At 49.8% G+C, this 1,515-nt stretch overlaps 1 protein-coding gene across 1 annotated transcript; it reads right to left on the reverse strand.

Annotated features, from left to right (window-relative positions):
* Positions 1-223: 223 nt before the first annotated feature.
* Positions 224-922, reverse strand: FGFBP1 (fibroblast growth factor binding protein 1). Its single transcript, XM_008054857.1, has one exon. It carries the CDS (start codon positions 920-922, stop codon positions 224-226), a length of 699 nt encoding a protein of 232 aa, XP_008053048.1.
* Positions 923-1,515: the final 593 nt, after the last annotated feature.

Below are 1,515 nucleotides of genomic sequence, written 5' to 3' on the forward strand. Positions count from 1 at the left end.
AACACATGCTGAGGTAAACAGCCTCTGAACATCACATTCAAGAAAGTGAATATAAAGCAAATTCCAAAACACAAAAACAAAAATTACAAAAACCTGCTTAAATACTTCACCGCATTGGCTTATTACACAAGTTCATATCTTTTGGGGAAGGTGGAGAACCTTACAGCACACAGAGGGGCTAATGACAGGTCATCTCCACGGAAACCAGTCTCTTCTGACCTCGCTAGCAGGAGGTGTCCTGTATCATGTTGAGAAAGAAGGTGCAGATGGAACTCCAGGACTCCCCACAGAACTCCAGGGCAGTCTCCTTCTGCCTTGCCACATCGGGGTCCTCCACACACTCAGGAGCTTTGGTGGTCACGGTCTGGGTCACCGCTGGACTAAAGGAAGGGATCTCTTTGACCTTGGTATGCTCCCTGGGGGAAAGCTCTGCTTTCTCCTTCCTGGGCTTCTTGTTTTCAAACAGAGTGGAGCTCACCAGCTTGAGATTGGATTCTGGAAAATCCTTTCTGCACACCCGAGTCTTCAGGGCAGATTTGGAATATCCACAGATGTCCTTCTGTGAGCGCAGATTCCGGGCAATCTGTTTCCAGTAAACCTTCTCTTCCTTGAGCTTTAGGCACTGGGCTGGATTGCCAGCAAAGACACAGGAAAAGTTGCGGTCCGTTCGTGTGCACTCGACCTTGAGAGAGATGCCCTCCTCCTGCTCAGTCACAGCCCACCTGCAGTTGGCTTGGTCTTTGGTGACAAACTTGCCTTTGGTCCTGTTTCTCTGCTTACTTGGGGCGCTTCCCAGAGTGTCCTTCTGCTCTGAGGCCACTTTGCTGTGATGTCCATTCTTTCCCCTTTTCTTGCCCTCCACCAGGAGCGCCTGAGCGGCCAGAAGGAGGAAGGAGAGGAGGGTGAGGTTGTGGATCCTCATGACTGCAGCTGGGCGGGCACCTGTTTGACAAAAGGCAGGTGAGTCAGGGGCGGGCAGCCGTTCAGCTGAGCAAGGCTGCGGGCTGGCCTCCCCCCACCCTGACACATGCCTGCCTGCTTTGGGAATAGACGAAGAATGCTCTGGCTCCTGGATGAGTCAACTCACATTTCCACTCGACTGGAGTGTTGCAAAACTACCCCTCTCCAGAGCCTCATGAATCTCACTTCTCATCCACTCATTCATTAATGCCTGCCTGTGCTCAGTCCTCGATCCTTCATTCATTCACTCAACAAGCATGTATTGGGTTGACTTCAACTAGATGTTGAAGATATCACTGTGACCGAGAAAGCCTCAGGTTTTAAAGAGTTTAGAGGCTATTCTTTGGGGGCAATTTAAATAGCATTGACCAGGGAGTCTGTCCCAACTCTGTCCTTAATTTGATCTTAGACGAGTCGCCACCCCCATTGTGTTTTGTTCCTTCACATAAAAAGGGTGTTGGGTGAAATCACCACCAAAGTGTCTTCCAGCTCCAATGTGCTGGATTTCTATCTCACAATTCCTCGTAGACACAGATGCTCACAAAATGAGAAAGG

Source organism: Carlito syrichta, unplaced genomic scaffold (genome assembly GCF_000164805.1).
Source record: "Carlito syrichta isolate Samal-C Ts95f unplaced genomic scaffold, Tarsius_syrichta-2.0.1 Scaffold301555, whole genome shotgun sequence".
Lineage (NCBI taxonomy): Eukaryota > Metazoa > Chordata > Mammalia > Primates > Tarsiidae > Carlito > Carlito syrichta.